General features: G+C 38.0%; 1 protein-coding gene across 3 annotated transcripts in view; it reads right to left on the bottom strand.

Annotated features, from left to right (window-relative positions):
- ICOS (inducible T cell costimulator) overlaps nt 1-23,221 on the bottom strand; it is a 30,643-nt gene extending 7,422 nt beyond the window's left edge. Inside the window, exons 1-4 of one of the 3 annotated variants that reach the window (XM_005574018.5) lie at nt 23,116-23,221; nt 3,449-3,784; nt 2,626-2,732; nt 1,527-1,611 (exon numbers count right to left, since the gene is read on the bottom strand). In XM_005574018.5, the coding sequence (XP_005574075.3) occupies nt 1,527-1,611; nt 2,626-2,732; nt 3,449-3,784; nt 23,116-23,173 (586 nt within the window). In that variant the 5' untranslated portion in view covers nt 23,174-23,221. Of the gene's footprint in view, nt 1-1,526; nt 1,612-2,625; nt 2,733-3,448; nt 3,785-12,352; nt 14,176-23,115 lie in introns of those variants that run through there. The other 2 variants (XM_065525911.2, XM_074008621.1) reach the window with 2 other exon arrangements.
- Nucleotides 23,222-23,673: the final 452 nt, after the last annotated feature.

Below are 23,673 nucleotides of genomic sequence, written 5' to 3'. Positions count from 1 at the left end.
TCCAAGACCCAGCACCAGTTCCCCATTTCCAAAGAAGTTTAACTCCTGACTCCTATAACAGACATTATCTGAACTCATCACTTTGAAACTGTCCACCTCTGATTTCAGCTGCTGCTGGGGCAGAAAGCTCTGCAAGGGCTAACTGTTCTAGAACAACAGCCCCACTGCATTTCACTGCTTTTCTGCCCCGGACTTTCGCTGAAGACTCATCCCAAGTAGGCTCATCCCAAATAGAGGCACAGCTCAGGGATGCGGGAAAGCTAATGCCCCCCGCAGGCAACCCCAAATCAGTGAGGATGGAGCCAGTGGTTGCCATCCTTCAGGAGAATAGTTCTGGGCAGCATCTGTACACTTCTCAGAGGTCCAGTGAAGTCAGGCCTCTGTGGCCTGGAGTTGAGACCTTGATAATAACATGCCCTTCATTTGCTTCTCTTTGTTAGCTGTCTCACTCTCCCTGTCCCCTCACCCCTTCTTCCTGGGATCACCTCCCAAATAAACTACTTGCACCCAAGTCCTTATTCAGGTTCTGCTTGTGGGGATCCACACAGACAGAACACATTAAGCAAAGAGATCAAGAGATCATATTTTTTCAACACCAAAGTAATGAAATACAAGCTCTTTGCAAGTGTCAAAGCTATGGTATTAACTATCTAGGGAACCAAAAGAATCACTGAACACTTTGGGCAACAATTTCTGTCATCTAAAAAATGAATGTGAACTCAAGGAGCCTTTTTAGCTCCCAAACCATGCTATAATTCCATGACAATGCAACCTATGTGTGTCCCCTTTAGACAGTCTGTAGCCACTGAGGGGTGGAAAAATGCAGTGTCTTCTGTCTCATTACACATCGCACATCATTCCAACCTCAAGGGTATAAGACATGAATTTTCCACAATGGAAGCTTCAAACTTTCTGGGTGCTCCTCAAACTTGGCAACTTTCCGTTTTCTGACTCTTAACACAAAAGATCAAATTCCCACGTTACTGAGACTTCTAAAGCCATTCAAGTTCTCTAAACTTGCACACTCTTGACATCAAAATAACCAAATATCTTCAGCAATTTCTCCTTCTTCCCTCTAGCAGCACCAGCGCAGATCTCTTTTCCTAATCTCAGTCCAAAATTAGCATACGTCTGTCCAAATTCCCCAGAGTGCCTCACTCAGTAACTCACACTTCACTGATGATCAATAAACTCTCATCGAATGACTGAATAAAACCTTCAACAAAAAACACTTAGAACCATCCCAACTTTTGAAACATCAGTTGGAAGATTGCCTTGATACAATGGTGGCTTATGAACTGTTTGTGTGTTTAGTTTCAGTAGTGACTTACAAACCTATTGCTTGTTTGTTTTCAATATACTGCAGAAAATATAAATCTAGTTAAAGTGAAAAATCCAGATTTTCACAGAAAATACTAGAATTAGGCCTTGGAGATGTTTTCCTTTCTTAAAAAAAAAAAAATTAACATTGCAGGCTTACTGTGAAGAAAGCTCTTCCCTACCCAAACCCCCAAATGGAGTCGTACCTGTGAGTCTAGATTTTTTGGCTGTGTTCACTGCTCTCATGAACATGTATTCACCGTTAGGGTCGTGCACGGTGGATGAATACTTCTGAAAGAAAAAGCCAGAAACATGCTTTGTCATCTTTTCTTCTCCATCTCTTTGTTTTTTGACTGTTTTCTATTCTTCGTTGAAGTGGTATGTGACAAAAACATGGTAATGTGACTTAGGTTCCTGGCTTTAGGCTAAGTAGGAAAACAATATGAAACGGGCTTTACGTAAAAAGAGCTTTCTACTGAACTTTCTTCCTCATTTTTGCCATTATTGTTTCTTTCCCAATAGACTTAGATCATGGGCCCCATCTCATTCTCTTCCTTCTTTATGTCTCCCACAGATATACACTGGCCAATGACCACACCGTGGATATACTTGAGTACTGGCATACTCGTGTAATATGCAGAGTGGTGTCAGTTCTTTGATTGAGAACCTGTAATGTGAGAGATCAAAAAGAATATCCCCCAGCACAGGGAGATTTTTGTTGTAGTCATTGTTGTTTATCTTTCTAAATAGCTCCTCAGTGGTTTTCTTTAAAAGCAAGGAGTCTAATAACTTGCCATGTAAAGAAGTTGTCAGTTTCCTTCTCAGCTACAATTGACACCTTAGAAGGATTTCTTGCTGACTGTTTTTAACTTACCAGCGAAGCAAAACTTATAACTAATTGTTTCATCTCTGCCCTGCCTCTCAGGAACCTTAGAGTCAAATTTGCAGCCCACGCATAATAATTTTTTAAAAATCAGAGGCATCTATTTTTATGTTTTAACCTTCCTCCTGACCTTTAGTCTTCTCTTGGCCTCAATTTCCTCATCTAGTTTGAACAATAATAATAATAACATAAGTCTCTGTAAGCCATCAAGTCAAGTCTTCTTTGGAATGTGTGGGCTATAAAACAAATAAATAACTTCTGTTCCAAGTGATTAGTTTAATTAGTAGGTATGTCTTGGGGGGAAGGAATTGTCTCCCTGTTGGTCAAACTACTCTGACAAGAGCCATGCATACTTTTGATGAGGAAATAATCACTGATGTACATCAGTAAAGCAGATACAAGGAAAGATAGAAATTGCTTACCTTTTTTGTAAGCCAACAAATAAGTATGCATCCAAAAATGCAGACAACAACAAAGGTTGCACATCCTATGGGTAACCAGAACTTCAGTTGGCAACAAAGTTGTGATTCTGGATTGGAAAAAAAGGTATGTTAATGAAAAATTCTGAGAATCAAATCTCTTCTTTCAGTGCTGAACCAAGAGTTCTCTTACCAAATTTAAAAGAGCTATTTAATCAAATGAAGCTTTTTCTTTACCATAGTCGTGAAATCCAGTAAGTGGGCAAGTTATTAGACTAACATCATCTCAGTATTATGGCAAGGATCGATCCAGGAACTAAAACTTAAAAGATTATGCATATAATGTATTTACAAATGTGGTTAATAGAAAGGGCTTTTCTGCCTATATTTTTATAAAAGAGGTAGTAGTAAAAGTAATGTTATAAAACTATGATTTTCAATCATCACACTTCATTCCACAAACACAGTACAAAACCAAACCTTAAATCTTAGGTGAATAGAGATAATACCCATTATTAAGCCATGAGTTTAAGTATTTGTCTTAATATTTTTCCCGATTTTTAATAGCATATGTGTTTAAAAGGCAATATGATCTATTTCTGACTTAGCAGTCTATGGGATTACATTGCATATTGCTGAATAATACTAATTATGATTAATAGTAAATCATCACCCGTATGTCTTCATTATAAATGATTGCCATCAACTGCATCTAAGTGAACTTCAACACAAAAGATATTTCTTTGTCTAAGTGTTTTCATTAGTGAGAAAAGTTGTCAAAACATATATATACTCTTAAGTTTGGAAGATGAAAGCAATGTCTTACCATAAATATGCAAATATCCTCCTGTAAGAGTTACTTTAAAAGGAGGAGGATCAAAAATTGATAGGTTGCAGAAGTAATAGTTGGCATGAGAACGGTCCAAGTTATATAGAAAAAAAGAGACACTGTTGTTGGATAACTGAGAATGGCAGAATTTCAGACTCTTAATGGACACTGTGTTTCCACTTCCTTTTGTCTTAGTGAGATCGCAGAGTATTTGCCCCCCTTTCAGCAACTGCATTTTAAATTGCTGGACAATGTCAGGATATTTGCATAAAATTTGTACACCTCCGTTGTGAAATATAAACATCTCATAATTGGCAGAACCATTGATTTCTCCTGCATAAAAAGAAAGAAAAAAAAGCAAAAGTGACATTTTATAAATATGTTGCCCTAATAATTATATTTTAACATAAAAGTAATTTATTTTATGCATAAAGTCATCTCTGTTGCACCAAAATGAAACAGCTTCACATTCTCCCTCCACCCCTCAAGAAAGAACATAAGATAAAACTGTCCTAGAGAAAAAAAGAATCCTAACCAGAAACTCACTTGTCATATGTGAATACAGAATATACTAAATATTAAATAATATATTTACATAGTATGAATGAATCAAACAGGTATGGTCTCTGTCCTTTAGTAGCTTTCATATTGGAGGCAGATGGTAAAGGAATAAATATGTAGTAATGCACCATAATTTGTGATAGGAATGGAGTACTATTTAAATAAAGGTGGTAGGGTCAGGTGGGTTATAATTTGGATTATAGAATCAGAAAATGCCACCTTGAGGAAGTGAGTTTTAAAATTAGAATTACAGAATTGGTAGCACTTAGCCAAACAGAGAGATATGGGAAAAGTTGAAGTTTAGGGAAAACTTCATTTATTAGTAGGTATGTCTTGGGGAGAAGGAATTGTCTAGCTGTTGATCAAATTACTCTGACAAGAACCATGTGCACTTTTGATGAGTAAATAATCTCTGATGTACATCAGTAAAGCAGATACAAGGAAAAATAGAAATTGCTCACTTTGTAAAAGTACAAAGTAGTTTAAAAATGAATAATTGTATATATAATATATGTTATATGTATGTATATTATATATTATGTATTAAAATATATGTATTATAGGTATATGTATACTACAATATATACAGACTATGTGTGTATTTGTATACAAACAATTGTGTACATATACATACATCTATACACACATACATTATTCCTCCTGCTGGAGAGTAAAAGAACACACTAATCATTTTCAAATGATAGAAATGTATTTTCTCCAAACCTCATCCACTGAGAACCGAATCAAGACCTGATAATAAATATAAAGTCCCAGATTTTTGTTTATTTTTTCACCCTCTTTTCTTTTTTCTTTTCCTTTCTTTTCTTTTCAGAGAAAAGGTTTTACTCTGTTTCCCAGGCTACAGCGCAGTGGCATGATCCTAGCTCATTGTAGCCTCCACTTCCTAGGCTCAAGGGACCCTCCTGCCTCAGCCTTCCAAGAAGCCGGGAATACAGGCACACGCCACCATATCTGGCTATTTTTGAAAAAGAAATTTTGTAGAGATAGGTCTCACTATGTTGCCCAGGCTGGTCTTGAACTCCTGGCCTCAAGCAATCCTCCTGTCTCAGCCTCTTAAAGTGCTGGGATTACAGACGTGAACTACCATGCCCAGTCCCACTTTTTCATTTTCTGAAATAAATTTATGCTTATCGGAAGCCAAGGTTGTTTTTGCAAGCTACACAGGAATCACAGAACGAAAAAACTGAAATCGCCTTGGCCTGGTGGTTGCAGATTCTGAGTTATTAGACTATAAATTCAGACTGCTCATTGCCTTCCCTTTCTTTTTGTTTTATTTTCCTTTTTAATATGACAATTTTTCATGCTGAAATTGTTTAGGAAAATGATTAGCATGCTGGTTTTTTCATAAGTTTTGAAATCTTGGTCTTTGTTTTTGAGAAAACTATAGAAGTGCAAAAAAAATTTAAGGAGAAAAATTACCTAGTTCTACAGTGAAATAGAAATACTCTTTGTATATTTTTGCTCCTTATCTTTCAGAAACATACTTATTATTTATAGCAAACATGTTATTTTGTGTTCTGCTATTGTTATTTTATGTCATAAGCATTTCATTTTTTACATAGTCACCATAATTATCCTTTTTGAGGACTATATTATTGGCCCAAATGTTAATCTATCATAATTTGTTAAACTAAAATACTAATGTTGGATATTGGGATTATTTTCAGCATTTTGCTTTTATGTAAATATTATGACATTTGGTCAAAATGTTTAAAAGTTAAAATAATATGTATTGCTATTTTGCTTTCTGAAATTTGTAACAGGATTAGCATTATGCAGGAGGGGCTATTTGTCACACCTCTATGTACACTAGTTGTCTTAATTTTATTTAAGATTCACAATTACTTATTTTCTTAATATCCCTAGGCTTCAATTTATATTTCCCCTATATATCTTCAATTTGGGTGATTTGATTGTGAAAATAAACACAAGTGTTCTAGTCTTCAGTTATAGTAGTCCCTATTATTCAAACTAATTCTCACACCAAAACAGCCAAAAATGTTGAACAAATGTCCAAAAATATTATTAAAAGCATTAAAGAGTGACACAAAGGAGGAGAAATTACCTGGCTAAATTTGAAGAGAGAACCAGAACCCCGAGAGACAAGCAAAGCTTGGAAGCTGCTTTTACTCTGAAAGCATTGCTGTTCTTTCAAATTCAAACTTTTGTTTTTATGTCTTAGCTCCCAGAATCTGCAGAGTGAAAGATCTAGCAGAAAACTCTCTCCCCAGTAAATTGGAATCCCAAAGAGTTACATGCTTGGAGCACAGGTAAACCAGAAATAAACCAGACCTCACTCAGATTAGATGGTCTAGAAAAATCTTCTGGATTTCAGTGGTCTAGAAAATCTCAATCTTTGAATTTTCTTTAAGGAGATTTGCATTATTATTACCCTTCAGCTTTTGAAACTAAAAATGCAAACTATTACAAGAAGAAAAGGTTGACATCCTAGGCCTCAAAAAATTTCCTACAAATAATATTCACATTCAATGGCAAATGCATCATAAAAATAATGAGACATACAAGAAAACAAGGTAACAACAGAAACAACAAACTACAAAAACAAACTCACGATTTATATATTTGAATTATCAGGTCCCCAAGATAAAGTAATTGAGCTTATTATGCTTAAGCAAATAAAAGAAAAACTTGTAATAATATCTGTAGTACATAGGAAAATTTAAGTCAACTAATTTGAAAAAGAACCTGCAAGAATCGGCCAAAAAAAAATGCACTAACTGAGATTTAAAACTCAATAGAGAGGTTTAATATATATCAGACAGAGTTAAAGAGAAAATTGGTGAGCCAGCAGATAGGTTGGAAAAATTAGTTAGAACCCAATCACACTCCACGGATTCAAGAATCCCAACGATTCACAAGCATATTTTTTAAAAGTATGCACACCTACATGTATCTTAGTGAAAATCCTAAAAGCAGCCAGAGAAAAGAGACTAATTACCTTCCAAGGAGCAACTATTAGACTGTTTCAGCATCAACAATAAGAGCCCTGATATGGAGGAATTATAACATATACCTCCAATGTGCTAAAAGATCCATCTGTCAATATAGAGCACATTGTCTAGAAAGATAGTGAAGGTATATGTAATTTGAAACTTTTCTAAGTGAAGTATACATGTTGTGGTTTCTTCCATAATTACTAAAAAATAGAAATAGTTAATATAATCTGAATTAGTATCACAAAATTCAGCCTAAAGGTTTTGTCTAAAGAGGGAGAAAGAGTTGGAATCAGAAGGAAACAGGGGTGCTGACAATCTTGTATTTCTTGACATGTGGTGATTATGAGGGTGAGGTAGTATGCTTTAGCACTATTCATTAAATTTTACATTTTTTTTCACTTTTCTATATGGATGTTTTGTTTTATAATAACAAGTATTTTTGAAAGCATACAGAAGGAAAATAATACTTGCTTCGTTTTAAAAACTGGAGGGAACAATGTAAACAACAGGCAAAGAAAAAAACTGTTGGCATGAGAACAGGTGCAGTCTACATTAGATAAAAACGTAGGGTATTTTGCTTGGGGCCTTATTTGCCTGACAGTAAAATATGAAATATGTTGCCCCACTGTTGCTTTGATGTGTATGTCTCTACCGTCTGCTGCAGAAGATAAAATCAGTGGACTGGTTCTCGGTTCCTTTAGACATGTTCACAAAAAAATTTCCCAGAGTCTTTAGAATGGCAGTAAGTAAACCACAAAGATCTTGGAGCCAAAGTGTCTGTGGTCACTATGTATACCAGACATAGATGCATTGTCTTCTACTTCTGAAGATGATTTTGTCAGCAGATTTTTCCCCCATTGTGCCCACACTGTGGCAAACACAAGAGGACATGAATGGTTGGCAGTGCAGTGTGGTGGAAGTGCATTGCAGTGGCTCCCAAGGAAACCAGAGGCAAATTCTGGCACTAGTAAGGCTCTGTGGCTAGGGTGCCTCTGTGGAATTCAGCCTCCTCCTCCGTGAAATAAGGAAGTGAAACAAAAACATCGTAATGTTCTTTCTAACACTTGCTTTCTCTGGATTCAGGATCAGAATACATCCAGATAAGACCACAAACAACTGAGAGAGCTAATTCTTTGCTGTTGGGTGAGTCCTCCACAGGGAAAACAATGTTCCTGTTAACCACTTTCAGTCTCAATATCATAATGGGCTATTCCAGAAAGTCAGAATAAATTAAAATAAAGAAGACTATCTTTCTTGCCCACAAAAGTGTTTAGGTAGGACTAGGAATAATGTGCCTCAATTTTTCTTGAATGGCATGTTGAGAGTGTTTGCCACTGACATCAGCTGAAGATTTCAAAGTATCTTTCTATTGGACACTCTGCTTTTTTGTTTTGTTTTGTTTTGTTTTGTTTTGTTTTGTTTTGTTTTGAGACAGTCTTGTTCTGTCACCAGCAGGCTACAGTGCAGTGGTGCAATCTCAGCTCACTACAACCTCTGCCTCCTAGGTTCAAGCAATTCTCCTGCCCCAGCTTCCCAGGTAGCTGGGACTACAGGCACGTGCCACCATGCCGAGCTAATTTTTGTATTTTTAGTAGAGACGGGATTTCACCATGTTGGCCAGGATGGTCTCAATCTCTTGACCTCATGATCCACCCACTTTGGCCTCCCAAAGTGCTGGGATTACAGGCGTGAGCCACTGCGCCTAGCCTGGACACTCTTAATTATTCATTTTATTATTTTTAATTTAAAAACTACCTGGATCACCTATTTATTATGAAATGTAGTTATCAGAAGGCTGACTTCAGTTTCCACATATCCAGTGTTTAAACTTTCCATCTGGAAAACCACTTGGCAGCTCTAAGTCTGCAGTTTGAATGTTTTTAACTATAGGATTTAATTAATTACTTCGTAACTATTTTGGCAGATATAGAACAGATATGCTTGCTATAACTTGAACATTTATCCCCCTCAGACTGACACTCATATTGAAAATTAATCTCCAGTGTAATAGAATTGGGAGATGGGGCCTTTAAGAAATGATTGGCAGAACCTTCATGAAGAGCTTAATCCAATTCATGGCTTAATGGGTTAACAGATTAATAGGTTATCACAGGAGTGGGTTAATTATCATGAGAGTTAGTATGTTATAAACAGCCAGATTGGCTGTCTCTCAAGAACCTCCTCATCATGTAATCCTCTGTAATGCCTTGGGCCTCTGATGAGTGTCCCCACCAGCAAGAGAAGGCCCTCACCAAATTTCACCCCTAGGCCTCAACCTAGACCTAGGCCCCTAGACCCCTAGACTTAGGCCCCAGCCTCCAGAACTGTAAGAAATACATTTATTTTCTTTATAAATTACCCAGTCTCCAGTATTCAGTGATGGCAACAGAAAATGGACTAAAACAATGCTCAAAGGACAAATTACAAATTCTTCTTAGCCTTTGGTAACATTTGAAAATAGTATTAAAGGAGACTGCCCCTCATAACCATGACTAAAGCATTTAATGGATAGACAATTTAAGGAAGATCTGAATACGTCAGATTCTTATAACTGCAAAAACAGCTAGGATCTTTTCTCCATCCTTCTTGGATGTTCTTATCTCCAAGTAATACTCAATCTGGAATGCTAGTATGATAGCACCAATTTCATAGATAGTGTCTGTTCTGATTGGTGCGGTGTCAAATCTATTTGGTCAATTCTGTTGCCATGCCAGTAGTTAAAAATTGTGAGTGTTTCCCTTACCAATCTCTCTCTTCTTGTTCTTTCTTCCTTTTTTTCATGTTTTCTTTTCTTCTCATACCACCTTTAATATAAAATCTTCTCCAAAATATCCTCTCTCACAGTGTCTTTGATATGCTCCTCCTACTTCCTAACATACCATTTCCATTGTCAATAAATTTCATCAACACTGTTCATGTTTCAGGCATCCTATAAACACCCTCAGCTTTACACTTTTTGTTTCCTGTAACATGATTCAACCTCTTCTCAGCATCATACACAGTCAGACCTGGTGACCTCTTTTGTGTACATACAGACAACCAAAGGCCCAGACAGATTAAATTATTTGCCCGAGGTCACACAGCTTCCTGGGTGCGTGAAAGATTTTTGGCTCAATCCACAGTCAAAGTGTCACCAGCAACAACAGAAGTATAATAAAAGCAGGCAACCACAGGAAGCTAGACAGTGGTCACTAACAACTGAGTTACAGGACCACTGCTAAAATCTGTGTGCAGGAAGAACACCTAATTTCCTGCACCTCTGTTTTATGTCCAACAGAATCCATCCACTTCTCCTCCATCTCAGCTTCAACTGGTCCAAACCATTGTCACCTCTCCCTGGGACTACAAGAACTTCCTAACTACAAAAGCTTCTGCTTTTACTCTTGCCCATTTACAATCCATTCTCCACAGAGAAACCAGAATGACCTTCTTACATACATAATCCAATAGAGTCATTGTTCTGCTTATAAAATCTCCAGGGGCTTCTCATTTCACTTACAGTAAAATCTAACTCCTTACCCTGGTTTCCCATGACTTACATGACCTGTCCTACCTCTCCCCATTTTATACCAGTCACACACTACACCACAGTCACACTGCCCTTCTTTCTGTTCCTCAAACACACAAAGCTGGTTCCCAGGGCTTTTAATTTGTCTTTTCTCCACCTAGAGCATTCTCTTTGATTTTTACATGGCTGCTTCTTTGTCATCGTTCAAGAGTAATGACACTTCTTCAGTGACCACTGGCCACCCAATCTAAAGAATATATCCTGGTCATTGTCTAGTATGTTAGCTGAGATAAAGCATTTATCACTGTCTGAAATTATCTGGTTTATCTGATTGTTTTCTTCTTCATTGTCTGGCTACTACACTCCAATGTAAGCTTTAAAATCAGGGACCTTGTTGGTCTTATTCACAAATCCATCCCAAGTATCTACAATAATACCTGGTATGTTGTAAGCTGCAATCAGTTATTTATTGGATGGATGAAAGCGTGGTTGGATGGGTGAACAAATGAATATGTAGACGGTGACATTTTAAATCTGAGGAGATGAAGCATAATATTTATAATATAAGAGCCAAAAGGGTTTCTAGAAATGACAAGTTAAACCTTTCATTTTGCATTTTCCATTTGCATTTATCAAATTAAACTAGAGCCAGAAAAGGTGAATATCTTGCCCAGGATTACATAGCTCATAGCTGGGACATGATTCCAGAGTTAGCTACGATATGCCATGTTGCTTTTCTTCTGGAAACAAGTACATGAAGATACACAATCATGCATACAAGACACTACCCAAACTGAGATGTCATGTTATAATGGAAATTATCTGTCTGAGCTTTAAAGAAAAACTTTCTTTACCTACAAATATCCACTGGGCTCATAAATACTTATTTAGATAACTGATGATTATCTTGGCTCTTATATGTCTATGGAGGGCAGGACAACTTTGTTCCATCCAAGTGAGAAACAAACCTGGTTGCTAACTTGGATGTCCCAAAGTGCAGCCATTACATTTGCCCAATATATGGCCAGGACAAGAACCCCTGGACCAATGGTTGTTCTAATATACCAAGGTGTTTTATAAACACAGCATGTTAGTGATCTGTGATATAAACATCATCCTATATCTTTTAGCACTTAATATGTTACCAAAAACACAAAAAGAAATGTGTGGTCTTGGATCCTGGCGATGAGTCTTAAAATCTGAATATTAAACATGAGGGTCTGTTTTACTACCATATCTGTTTACTTTTTATTGGAAACCCTAGATTATAATCAGTCTAGAGAACAGGTACTATATTTTCTTCATCACATAGAGTACTGTGTCTAACAGGGCATATTCTTCCCAATCGAGGCTCAAGTCTGTTAACTGCTGCTAACAATAATTTTTATAGGCTGGGTGCGGTGACTCATGCCTGTAATCCCAGTACTGTGGGAGGCCGAGGTGGGAGGATCACGAGGTCAAAAGATCGAGACCATCCTAGCTAACACAGTGAAACCCCACCTCTACTAAAAACACAAAAAATTAGCTGGGCATGGTGGCATGCGCTACTCAGGAGGCTGAGGCAGGAGAATCGCTTGAACCAGGGAGTTGGAGGTTGCAGTGAGCCGAGATCACACCACTGCACTCCAGCCTGGCAACAGAGCAAGACTCCATCTGAAAATATAATAATAATAATAATTTTATAATATTACTGTTGATATCAATAGACTAATGTTTTCAAGAGTAAAATAAAAATCTTTATATTAAGTGATCTCTTTAGGTTTTCAAATTTTTTCCCTCTTTATAAAGCACAAGAACATTTTCATCTTCTTTTGGGGGACGATTAAGAAAATTTCTGAAGAAAAGGTCATTCACCTGAGAACTGCACTATAGTGCAGATGAGTTCATTTGCCAGTTGATGCTTTTAATATCTGAACTACTTCATTTCTCCAGGATAAGACGCTCTTGCCCAGACCCATCCTGCTGGGACTCTTTGCAAGCAGTTGTATTGTTCCTGGTTGAAAATCCTCTGGAGGAAACGTTTAAAGAATCCACTCAGTGCAGAGCGTGCAAGATGTCAGAAGTGTAATTTTATTTTCTTTAACTTAGACTTCTAACCACAAACCTCCACAAAGGTCTCAGAGTGATGGAAAGATAAGATCCCCTGAGTTTGTAATCATTGATAGTGCTTATTAAACATACTTTCTGTAATGAAACAATGATAAGTATTAGCTTAGCACAGCACATGAATGTGACACAAGAGGCAAAAGTCTAAAAATTGAAATGTTTATATTAGGTTTGAGTTACTTTTGATCTTTTACTAAGAAATTCTGGCATTTTTTTAAAAAGTGCTTCCTACTACTTTTCTCACCTTTCATAAAAGCAATGTCATGTCTTACAAGTCTACTAGCTAAAACTTTTAGAATCCTGGTTAGTAGATTTTTATATATGCATCATTTCTAAACTTACATTGCTATTCAAAGGCACCCATAATCTAAAGAAGCGACTGAGGCAAAGAAGAGAGAGAGGATAGACAAGATAAACCCGATCTAATCTAAATGCCTAACATTTGGAGGAAAAAAAAATGGGAAGTAGAAAAGTGAGGAGAAAAAGCCAAAACAGTACTCATGTATACACACACAATATGTGCATTGTTTTACTCTCCAAGGAACTCCACAGGGGGTACAAAACACCCTTTTGGTTCTCTAAGTGTATATAATAAGAAAAATGAAAGATTGATTTTCTCCTAGTTAAAACTGATTTCTTCATGAAAAATGAAAAAATCCCAGGGGTATTATAAAACTTCATAGCAATATTCACAAAGTAATTAATTTGCAAACAAGTTGTTTTGTTAGTTACTTCTTTGCCTTTGATTTGAAACTATTGTACTAGGGAAATCATGAGATTAAATGAACCCAACTCTCTTCCACAGAGTGGGAGGGAGAGAAGATTTTCTCCACACCTCTGAATACCTACATTGCTTCCCATTGCTCAGCTACTGTGCAAAACTCCTTGGGCACATGGACAGGGTGTTCACTGCCTGAACTCATTTGCACCTATCGTTCCAGCTCTTATGTCTACCCCCAGGAGCCACATTTTCTCTCCAGCCCAAACTTCTAGTTCCTTGTTTCCAAATTCCTTTCAACATCACTATCTGGATATACCCTAACACATCAAGTGTAACCTTTCCAAACTGAGCTCAGTACAGTCATGCACTGCATAAATGACGTGTCAGTCAATGATGGACTGTATATGTGGCGGTCCCATAAGATTATATACTGTAATTTTTAATGTCCCTTTTATGTGTTTAGTTACACAAATATTTACCATTGTTCTACCATGACCTGCAATATTCAGTACAGTAACATGCTGTACAGGTTAGTAGCCTAGAAGCAATAGGCTACTCCACATAGCCTAGGTAGTGCAGGTAGATGATGCCTACTCAATGGTCTCTAGACATCATCTACCATCTAGTAGTCTAGACTAGACATCATCTACCATCTAGTAGTCTAGACTAGACATCATCTACCATCTAGTAGTCTAGACTAGACATCATCTACCATCTAGTAGTCTAGACTAGACATCATCTACCATCTAGTAGTCTAGACTAGACATCATCTACCATCTAGTAGTCTAGACTAGACATCATCTACCATCTAGTAGTCTAGACTAGACATCATCTACCATCTAGTAGTCTAGACTAGACATCCTCTACCATCTAGTAGTCTAGACTAGACATCCTCTACCATCTAGTAGTCTAGACTAGACATCATCTACCATCTAGTAGTCTAGACTAGACATCATCTACCATCTAGTAGTCTAGACTAGACATCATCTACCATCTAGTAGACATCATCATGTCAGTACACTCGATGATGTTCACACAACAAAATCACTAAGGACACATTTCTCAGAATGTATTCCCATCGTCAAGTGGCACATGACTGTATTCATTCACCAAACCCAAACCCTGTCTTTTCAGGGAGTCACTAGTCTGACCTTAGGAACCTCAGAGTCTTCCTCATTTCTTCCTCTCTCTGATTTTCATCATCCAATTGGTCACCAAGTCCAGTTGACTCCAGCTCATTAATATCTCTTAAATTCAGTTCTTTATCTCCATTCCCATTGCCAATCCGCACCTTTTTCATGTATTCCCTTTATCTGTGGAAGCATCCTCTTGACTGGCCTTCTCAACACTGATCTCTCTCCTCCCCATCCTTCCTCCATGCTGCTCCCAAAATTATGTTTCAGAAAAGCATTTCACTCCCCAGTTTAAAAGTCTCTATTAGTGTTCTATTGCTTATAAGGTATTTTAAAATGTATATATCTGGCTTGACACAAAATGCTTTCACAATCTCATAGGCCATCTATTGAAGCCACACTGAATGTTTTGGCCATTTCTTTCACACTTCTGTTCTTTATTGCTCGAATATGCTTCACACTTCAATATTTCTGTTACCATAAACTAAAATATCTGATTACCCATTAATCTGAGAAGAAATTATTATTCATTCTTCAAGAACCATTTTAAATGTCAACTTCTCTCTTGAGATATTTCCAAGACCACCAGACAAAGACTCTTATTTCTATGCTCCCCATAATACTTTGTTTAGGCCAGTATATTTTAGTGCATAGCATCTTGGATCATAACTATTTTTGTATGTCTTCCTCATTTAACCATGAGCTCCACAAAGATAAGGACTGCATTACAGTTGCCTAAACAATCCCAGGACCTTGAACATAGTGGAAGCTCAATCATATTAAATAAAAGAATTAATATTAACAGAATAATATAAAGGCTAAGCATGTTTGGCAAATATCTTTGTAATGGGCCAAGAAGAGGAGCAGGAAAAGTAGAGCAAGAGATCCCACAAGGCTCTTCAACATCCCCAAAAAAATCACACTAGTTCACCAGCAATAGATACAAATCAAGAAGAAATTCCTCATTTACCTGAAAAAGAATTCAGGATGTTAGTTATTAACCTCCTGAAGATTGGGAGATACTTATTTCCCAGTCAAAAAGAAAGACTCATGGGAAAGGGAGACCCTCCTCTCCCAAACACACACTGTGACTGGAGAAGCTGAAGGTCTGTTTGTGGAGAAGTTTCCGACTTTGTCTGGAGGTGAGTCAAGTTAGAGAGCCAAATGGAGCAAAATACAGGGGTAGAGGAAGCTGCAGAAAGGCTCTGGGAGCTCAGTGGGTCCCCAAACAGCCCATTCCTGCCCGACACCACAGGGATCCATCTGGAGGGTGGCCAGAGGAGCAGGAGTAAAACTCCACAGGGAGAAGGAATTCTCTGGCTGAACTCCGTAACTATTTGAACAGGGCAAGAAGTCTCCTGGCCTGAACTGGGGGAGGCCGTGAATCCAGCATGCAGATTTCACATGCAGGGGAAGAACTCAAGTCCTTTTCTTACACAGCTGGGAGGCAGAACGCCTTGGGCAAGTTTTCAAGCCAGTCTCACCCTCCGCCTGGAAACAGACTCGGAGCTGTTGAGGGAGGCATGGTTAGAGTGAGACCGGTCCTTCAGTTTGCCTGGGATCTGGGTGAGGCCTGTGACTGCCGGTTTTCCCCCACTTCCCTGAAAACCTGCATGACTCAGCAGAGATTGCCATAATCCTCCTAGGTACACAACTCCAGTGACCTGGGAATCTCACCCACATCCCCCACAGCAGCCACAGCAAGACCTGCTCAAGGACAGTCTGAGCTCAGACATGCCTAGCCCTGCCCCCACCTGATGGTTCTTCCCTACCCACCCTGGTTAGCAGAAGACAAAGGGCATGTAATCTTGGGAGTTCTAGGGCCCTGCCCACCACCAGACCCTCTCTATACTATTACAGCTGATGCTTTCTGGAAAGCGCCACCTCCTGGCAAAAGGCCAACCAGCACAAAAATAAGAGCATTAAACCACCAAAGTCAAAGGCCCTCATGGAGTCCATTGCACCCTTTGCCACCTCCACCAGAACAGGCACTGGTATCCGTGGCTGAGAGACCCACAGACAGTTCACATCACAGGAATCTGTGCAGACAACCCCCAGTACCAGCCCGGAGCCGGGTAGACTCACTGGGTAGCTAGATCCAGAAGAGAGACAACAATCACTGCAGTTTGGCTCACTGGAAGCCATATACATAGGAAAAGGGGGAGAATACGACATCAAGGGAACACCCCGTGGGACAAAAAAATCTGAACAGCCTTCAGCCCTAGACCTTCCCTCTGACAGAGCCTACCCAAATGAGAAGGAACCAGAAAACCAACTCTGCTAATATGACAAAACAAGGCTCTTCAACATCCCCAAAACATCACACTAGTTCACCAGCAATGTGTCCAAACCAAGAAGAAATTCCTCATTTACCTGAAAAAGAATTCAAGAGGTTAGTTATTAAGCTACTCAGGGAGAGACCAGAGAAATGTGAAGCGCAATGCGAGGAAATCAAAAAAATGATACAAGAAGTGAAGGGAGAAATATTCAAGGAAATAGATAGCTTAAAGAAAAATCAATAACAATTTCAGGAAACTTTGTACACACTTTTAGCAATGCAAAATGCTCTGGAAAGTCTCAGCAATAGAATTGAGCCACTAGAAGAAGGAAATTCAGAGCTCAAAGACAAGGTCTTCGAATTAACCCAGTCCAACAAAAACAAAGACTAAAGAATAAGATAATGTGACACCAGGGTCCACACACTTACTTAATCTCTTCCCCAATAATCTAGTCCAACCCCCTCACTGTACTGAAACTCAAGCATCAGAGCTAAAGAGATTTGCTAAGAAATAAAAAAACAAAAAGAAGCTTTTAACATTAAGTTGGATACGAAAATGAATTTTAGGTATTTATTTTCCTTCTAGGTATATTGGATATATTATCACCCCTAATACTTAAAGTAGTATCCACATTGGTGCCACATATGTGTTCTGTGATTGAAAGGGTTATTATACATCAAAAAATTATTTTAAAGTGACTTAGATATGAAATTACATTGTACATAACACACTCATTTCCCTAGACATTTTCATTCATCAGCCATCATGTATTAAGCTGGGCTGTCATTGTACCTGGGTTCTTCTCTGATGAAGTCTAAATTCTTAATGATTTTCCCATCACTTATCTGCCTGTAGAAATGTACAGAAATGGATTCACATATAGAAGAAACTTTCATCATAATTAAATAAGTGCAAATAGGCACATCTATGAGATTTTTGCATTAGTCCTAGATAGTGCAAAGTAAACAGAACTTTAACTGTGAGTGCAGTAGAGAGTTTGTTGTTGCTATTGTTGTTTTTGCATGAACAGATTCTTCGATGCAAAGTCCTAGGAGAACACAAACACAGGCTGTAAAAAAAATCTATTTATCAAATTCAAAAAAGTTACCTTTAAATGATCATTAATTGCTTATTGAAAGTGCTGTGTCTGTGTCAGCATGGCTCAAATAAACAGATCCTAACAGTACTTGTGGTCAACTGGATGGAAACTCCTGAGTCTATCACCCTGTTGGGGGACAACCTGTTTCTTTTTTTTCCTCAAGCAAAGTAGATACAAGCATCATTATGTTATATGTGACCCAGAAGGAAGTTCATATTCCCAATTTCTGACTCTCTAAACTTGCAAACTTTTACCTGTTTTGGTCAACCTTTCAGGCCAAACTAGTGAAAAAAAAAATCGTTTTTTGACTAACGCTTTCAATTTGTGTGCCATATCCCCTACATACTTAAGTTCCACTTTCCAAAATATAATTGTGAATTTTTATAAGAAGATTTCAAATGCCAAGTTTCTTATTTCACTTTGAATGGCCAAAAAGTGCATTTGACAGACCTAGTTTATTAGAACAGCAGTAGTACTGAGGTGCTATTTACAGAGAAACTGTGACCTTTTCTTCAGTTATTGCAAGCTACAAACGATTATAAAATATGTTTTTAAAACTTTGCAAAGCCCAATAAGTCATTTTGCATATAAAACTCAATATTCTTAGAGTAGGGAAGCAGTATATGTTTTAGATTTTGCTGTTTACAACTGTGAATACTGGGATGAATTTTTTTAAGCCAAATAATGCTATGACTCTTACAGTGAGTAAAAATAAGAATTTCAGTCCCCCCTACACGCCTACATTTTGTTTCTACCAAGAAATGGGAATATGCTACTAGTAACTTAAAACTGAAATATCCATTTCATCTGAAGGAGTTGTGGTTAGCAAACAACAGCAAGTTGTGAAAGCCATTTTGTTCACAAATGATGAAAAAATAAAGGACTCAAGATCTTACATGAGAATAAGAGACATTTCTAGAAAGAGTGGGGAAAAAGAGGATAAGGTATGATTAAACAAATACTAGGAAAAAATGACTGAAATGAAGAATAAAGCTCGAGTCTAGAAATTGAAAAGCTTCACCCAGTCTTAAAAAAAAAAAATCAATAGAAGGGCTGGGCGCAGTGGTTCACGCCTGTAATCCCAGCACTTTGGAAGGCGGAGGCGGAGGTGGGCGGATCACGAGGTTGGGAGATTGAGACCATCCTGGCTAACACCTTGAAACCCCGTCTCTACTAAAAATACAAAAAAATTAGCCGGGTGTGGTGGCGGGCGCCTGTAGTCCCAGCTACTTGGGCGGCTGAAGCAGGAGAATGGCGTAAACCCGGGAAGTGGAGGCTGCAGTGAGTCGAGATTGCGCCACTGCACTCCAGCCTGGGCGACAGAGTGAGACTCCACCTCAAAAAAAAAAAAAAAAAAAAAAAAAAAATATATATATATATATATATATATATAGAAACACACAGAGAGGGAAACAGAGGGAGAGAGTTACACATATCCTGGAGGAATTCCTGAATTCCAATATGGAAGTAAATAGCTTTTGAGATTATGAAATTCTAGAGTTTTTTTTTAATTACTTACAAAGGAATGAGAATTAGACTACCATGAAACTCTTCACCCACAACCCTAGAAGCCAGCAGATAGTGGAGGAATATCTGCAACCACTAAGATGAAAGGCTGCCACCCAGGACTCCTATTCCCAGGAAAGATATCAGTCACCCATCAAGGTAAAAGGAAGACACCCTTACTTGTGCTGGAATTCAGAGAGTTGGGGATATTTAAGGAAAATAAGAGAAATCTTCTGATCATTAGATCAGAACAGATCACAAGACAGGAGCAGATGTCCAGAATGATGTTGTCACTGAACGTATGTGATGTAAGTGTTAAGAAAGGATTCTTGAAACAGAAGAGAAATACTGTAAGAGGAAACCTAGCAATGATCTGCCTCTATAGGTTTAAACTGTTTCCACAAAACCCATGTATGGAGCAGGGTACACTCTGGGGGCAGTGTGAGAGTGGGAAAGGAAGAACATTCTTAAGTTCTCATATCAGTGCAGGGGATGGGGACTAGGCACATCAGACAAAGGCATTTTCATTATTTTCATACAACGATAAACAAGTAGACATTCAATTAAGATTCTCTGAACGGGATAATTACTTAGTAAATTAAGAACTGTAGTCGACCTTCCAAATTAATCGGAGGCAAAGAGGAGAGTCAAAAGAAATTTCATCACACCAACAAAAATAAAAGAGAAAAACAGGATACAACAAAGAAAAATAAGTAGTAAATAAACCTAGAAATAAAAACAGGTAGAGGCTTATGCTGACTGGCAATGGCCTGAATTCATCTATCAAAAGAAAAAATCGACAACTGGGATTTTTTAAAAATCTAGCAAGAACGCTGGAAGGGGGCGCTTCCAGGAGATGACATTTCCTCAGTCCTGGAGAGGCTGAGAGGGGCTCCAAGGTCAGCCATCTTCACAGACTTCCCTCAGACGCTGGAGACACTGAGGGGCTCTTTTCCCGAGTGGAATTTAGGAATCACTAATGGAATGCCTCAGTGACAAAGGAAGGCTCAAAATGGCCTTGAGGGCTATCTTCCCAGCTTCCTCACAGAACACATCATAAGACACGAACGTTTGTTAGACACCCTCTGCCATCAGCCCTTCCTACTCTGGTGTATTATCCACACTGTTTTTAAAGTAGTCTTTCTAAAACCAGAATTCATCCCATCACTCACCTGGTCCCTGTTGCCCATAAAGTCTACAAAGAGGGTCTCCAAAATGTAGTTGGATATTCACATTTTTCCTAGATATTTTTACAATTAAAAGCTTCCTATTGTTCCAAATTCATTAAAAAAAAAAAGGCTTTGTTAAATTCTACATTGAGATCCATCAAAGACTGGAAATCACCAAGATTTCCATCCTTCTGTAATTCACAACCAAATAACAAAGGTGATCAGAATCATTGAGATTTACGTTCCTTTAGATTTATGTTACGCCTCCACTACTTCAACACAGTTTACAAAGAATGTAGATGTTGGAGTCACAGTGGAGTTCTAATTTTGGTTCTGCCACCAATTACTATGTAACAAATCACTTAGCCTTTCCTGGTTGGAAATTCTTCAAACACTGACTAAAGGTAAGAAAGCCTACATCTTCAGGGCATGAGAAAGCCTACATAAATTGAGAGGATTGAAAATACGACAGAGGACAAGCAAGTGCTTAGTTTACTTGAGTTTGGCTCTTTTTGTTTAGAGCTATTAAATGGCAGTTTCTGGATACATGCATTGTGGAGATATTTTGAATAGGATCGTTGTTAGCAGATTTATCGTTACCATTTAGCCACTCATGCCTCAGTTTTGCCACATGTCAAACAGGATGCCACGTCGCATGGTTGTCTTTATAATGAGAGTGAACATTGGCTGTATTCATTTAGAATATACTATGAATGTTATTCCAGAATACAAATTATTCACCAGCTTAATCTGGCAACTTGAAATAATCCTACCTAAGGCTGGATGTCACCTTCTACAGAACTGACACCAATGCTACTTTAATTCTCCTGAGCATAATACCACAACCAGAACTGCCCAAATTGGTTTGGCCTAGTGGAATGATTTTTATCAATACAAACAAACCCTTCCATGAATGGTACAAATGTTCCTGGAAGAATATCCAAAATCTTGAATATAGACCATATGGTCTGAATGGTCTGGCCTCTGCTTTCCTTTCCAGCCTCATCTTGGACCAACTTGGACCAGTTGGTCATCTTGGACCAAGTTCAGCCTCTCTGCTCAGGCACATCTGTCTGCCTTCTTCTAGTTCCCTAACCTTACCTCATTCCCTCCTGCCACAGGCTCTTTTGTACTTGTTCTTTCCACGGGATGGAATGTTCTTCCCTACCTTCACACCGTTCTCCTCATTGATTCCTACTTGTCCTTGAAATCTCTACTCAAGTGCCACTTGCACAGGAAACACTTCAATGAACCCTGCTCCTCAGCTCCACCTCCACACCCACCTAATCTAGTCAAGCTCCTTGTTACATTCCCTCATAGAATTAAGTTTTGCCTGTAATTATCATTAATCCATGGGATTATTTGATTAATATCTCTCTCCCTACCATGCAGTTACCTTCTGAAGAACAGGGGTTGACCTGGTTTTGCTCATCCTTGTACATACACCATCTGGCACAGTGCCCCATGCGACATGAGTAAATGGATGAATGAAGAATGAATACGAATTCCAGAGCTGCTCATGTCATTCATGCTGCTAAAGGACTTCATGAGATTCTAGAAAAGGCATAAACCAGCAAGTAGCCCAAAACTGTCCTTGGGCTCATTCTACATTCCTCAGTCCTCTTTACTTAACAGCACTTAACTCACTTTGAGCCAGCACAAGATGAAACATTTGATTTTTTTAAAATTTTTTGTAAAAACAGTAAAGTCTATTTTTTTACCACTGAAAAAATTATCCCTAGATAGGATCATACCTACTAAAAGTTCTGCCTTCACTTTTAGTTTATTTGATTATTTAAGTTATTTAATATAACTTCACTTTCCTTTTTTCAACCTCAAGCAGAGGGCTCAGTGTGAAAGAGAAAATAAAAATAGTGCAAATTATACACAGTAAAAAGCAGCAGAAACACATATATTAACTTACATTGTATGTAGTATTATTTAAATTGTCCATATAGAGTCTGCTATATACCATTCAAGAGAAAGAATCAGGGACTCCAGAATGATCTTTTTTTTTTTTAAGGTCTACAGGGGCTAGGAAGTATTTTTACATTATCCTTTCCTCCTTGGCTTTTTAGGGTGAACTCTGATACTTAGTGTCAATAAAAACTCTATGGTACCCTGGACGTTTCAGATAACAGATCATCCAGGTAAGATTAAAATCAAAATCCTTCTTTTCAAAGCCTTCCCATTTTATCTTCTGGCACAGAAAGAATTCCCAGTCCAAATGCCAGAGCTATTTAATTTTCATTCTGTTGACACAAGTCATTTTGCCTTTCATCTTTCTGTAAGAACAGTAAGCCACTCTGCTACTTTATCCACTGACAGGTAACTCCAAGCAGGTGATTTAAAAATTTAATGGTCTGATGAAACACTTTTTTCATCTCAAGACACAGTATCAAAGGCAGCAATGCAAACTCAATGCCATCCACAGTGACATGAGTGACATGGTGCCCTTGGCCATATCCTCGGGCTGTTCTGAAACTATTCCTACTTTCAAAAACCAAAACCACTTTCTTTTGGGTGCATAATTTTTTACCTTTGCTTTTTCTTAATGTTTCCTTGAATTATAACTTAATAAGAAATGTTCAATAGGCCACTTACCTGTTAAAACTTTCATGTGCAAGCAGAAGAGAAAGAAATACCAGAGGCCTGACTTCATGTTTGCCAGAAACAGTTAACAGTCCTCGTGTTCAGTGTTAAAGCTGACAGTGAATTCAGGCTCTCAGTTGTTTTCTATTTGCTGGAAAGGAAGTGGGTTTTCTGGGAGTTTATGTAGTGTCACGCTTACCATCAAACCAAGGGGGTGTCTCTTCTTTGATGCCAATGGCTATGTGAAAGGCATTATTGCTTATGACAGTTAAACAATGCATGGATTATTGGTGATTTTGAAGACAGAGGAAAACATTACCCTTATTCTGGTTCCTACAAAACAGGTTAAAGAGATTAATGCCTGTATTTTTCAGAATCACCATACTTCTCTGAATCAATAGTTATTGGGGATAACAGGACCCACGGATACCCACATGATGAATAAAACATACATTTTGACACATTTCTATCTTATGCTAGGTGCTCCAGAGATAAGAAAGCCTTTGAAATAGGACAAGAAACAAACAAAATTATTATAGAAATTGAAATGAAAAGATCTGAATCATAGGA

Source organism: Macaca fascicularis, chromosome 12 (assembly GCF_037993035.2).
Source record: "Macaca fascicularis isolate 582-1 chromosome 12, T2T-MFA8v1.1".
Lineage (NCBI taxonomy): Eukaryota > Metazoa > Chordata > Mammalia > Primates > Cercopithecidae > Macaca > Macaca fascicularis.
Note: the sequence above shows the minus strand (reverse complement) of the source record. Positions and strands in the feature narration are given on the sequence as shown.